The 1,656-nt window shown below is 53.6% G+C and overlaps 1 protein-coding gene across 1 annotated transcript; it reads right to left on the minus strand.

Annotated features, from left to right (window-relative positions):
- Positions 1 to 5: 5 nt before the first annotated feature.
- On the minus strand, positions 6 to 859 carry LOC108355511 (protein phosphatase 1B-like; the record flags this gene model as incomplete). Its single annotated transcript, XM_017606673.1, has 3 exons — positions 691 to 859; positions 525 to 616; positions 6 to 332 (listed from the first exon to the last, which is right to left on the minus strand). Coding segments are annotated over exons 1-3 (588 nt in total), but the record flags the coding sequence as incomplete, so codon positions are not given.
- Between the last annotated feature and the right edge of the window lie 797 nt (positions 860 to 1,656).

Here is a 1,656-nt window from a genome sequence, read left to right on the forward strand (position 1 = left end):
AGGGCTCTGGAGACGGCGAGCGAGCCGTTGACCCGCTGGATCATGACACTGCCGCCCGCCCGCTGGATGCGGTCCTTCTCAATCGGATTGACCGGCTTGTGGTCGAAGGTGGAGAAGGCGGTGACGCCGTCCCGCGAGAGGACGCCCCGCGAGTCGCCGCAGTTGGCGAAGAAGAAGTGACTGGGCGAGATGAGGGCGCTGACCGCCGTCGAGCCGCTGATGTCCTCGCCGGACTCCACCTCCGGCAGCTGCTTCATCTTCTCGTCCAGCGTGAGGAAGCCGTCGCGAATCTTCAGCTTGATCTTCTGCAGCGCCGTCTCCACCGCCGTCGGCTTGGAAGCCGAGGAGGCGGAGGAGTTCTCCTCATCTCCGGCACAGGCATAGTCAGCCTCCGCCTCTTCTGTCTTTTTCTCGCCGCTCTCCGCCTCTGCAGAGCCCGTCTCCGCCGAGTCTCCATTCGATTTGGCTGAACAAGAGGAGGCGGAGGAGGCGGCGGCTGATTTGGTAGTCTGTGAGGCAATGGCGTACTGCCGAAACTTCTCCGTCTGCAGAATGGTCTTCAGCAGGTTCTGGGCACAGTGCGCCGAGACGTAGGCACCGGCGTGGCCATCGAACACTGGCGGGGGTGATGAATAGAAATGACGATAAGTATACAAAGTTAAAGTTAAGGGCTGTCAATTAGGCACTTACCGGCAAAGAAGCTCCAGTCGTCCAGATCGGGCAGGCCGACCTGGGCGCAGTGGGCGTCCTCCATCTCGACGCGCCAGCCCTGCATGCTGCAGACGCCGTACCTGAGGTCGTTGCCGGTGCCATTCTCGGTGGTCTTGTCGGTGTGCGGTGTGTCCAGAATGGCACCCATCTTCAGCAGGAGGTAGCGGTTGAAGGAATAGTGCGGGTGACTGTTCGGATGATGACGCGATACTGTGTCGTTTCGCTGTTGCTGTTGACTGCTGGACGTGGAGGGGATGACGGCGGCGAGGGGCACCGAGAGTTGCTTGCGGACAAACTCAAATGCAAGTCGGAAACGCTTCTTCATAGTTTCGGAGATGAAGGAGGGGGAGAGAAAGAAGGAAAAGGTAAATATTAGAAACTGAGTGGCGGTATACAAACAGGAACACACACACAGGCAGGCGGCAAAGCAAAGCAAAGTGGTGGTGGTGGACAAAACAAAGCAAAACTACTAAAAGCAAAACTAAGGGCTACGTGCAATGTTCTAAAAGCAGTTTTCTAAGCTAAAAGAATTTCAGCAGCTGTTATTTCAGCAACAATAAGAATATTACCACGACGACTGAATTGAACATATACAGTTAGTAGTAGGTAGTTTAGGAAGTAGTAGTAGTAGTAGTAGTAGTACGTTTAGAGAATGAAAGAGGCTTAGAAGAGAGCGAGCGAGTGGTGGGCAAGCATAGTAGAGAATCAGAATCGAGAGACTGAATCAGCTTACAGGAGAAGAAGAAGAAGAAGGCTTAGCGAGAAGTTTCGGAGACCGGACTACTACTTAGTTTCCGCCGTCCGTCGCCAACAAAAAAAAGTTGTAGAATTTGTAGGAATATCAGAAAAAGAAGAAAAAAATGAGATGGAGAAAGAGAGACAGATTAAGAAAACGGACGATTAGTTGGGCAGTTGGGAGAGGTGAAAGTTGGCGGCGGTGGTGGT

The sequence above is a fragment of the Rhagoletis zephyria genome, unplaced genomic scaffold, assembly GCF_001687245.7.
Source record: "Rhagoletis zephyria isolate East Lansing unplaced genomic scaffold, Rhagoletis_zephyria_1.1 Rzeph_scaffold_46452, whole genome shotgun sequence".
Classification (NCBI taxonomy): Eukaryota; Metazoa; Arthropoda; class Insecta; order Diptera; family Tephritidae; genus Rhagoletis; species Rhagoletis zephyria.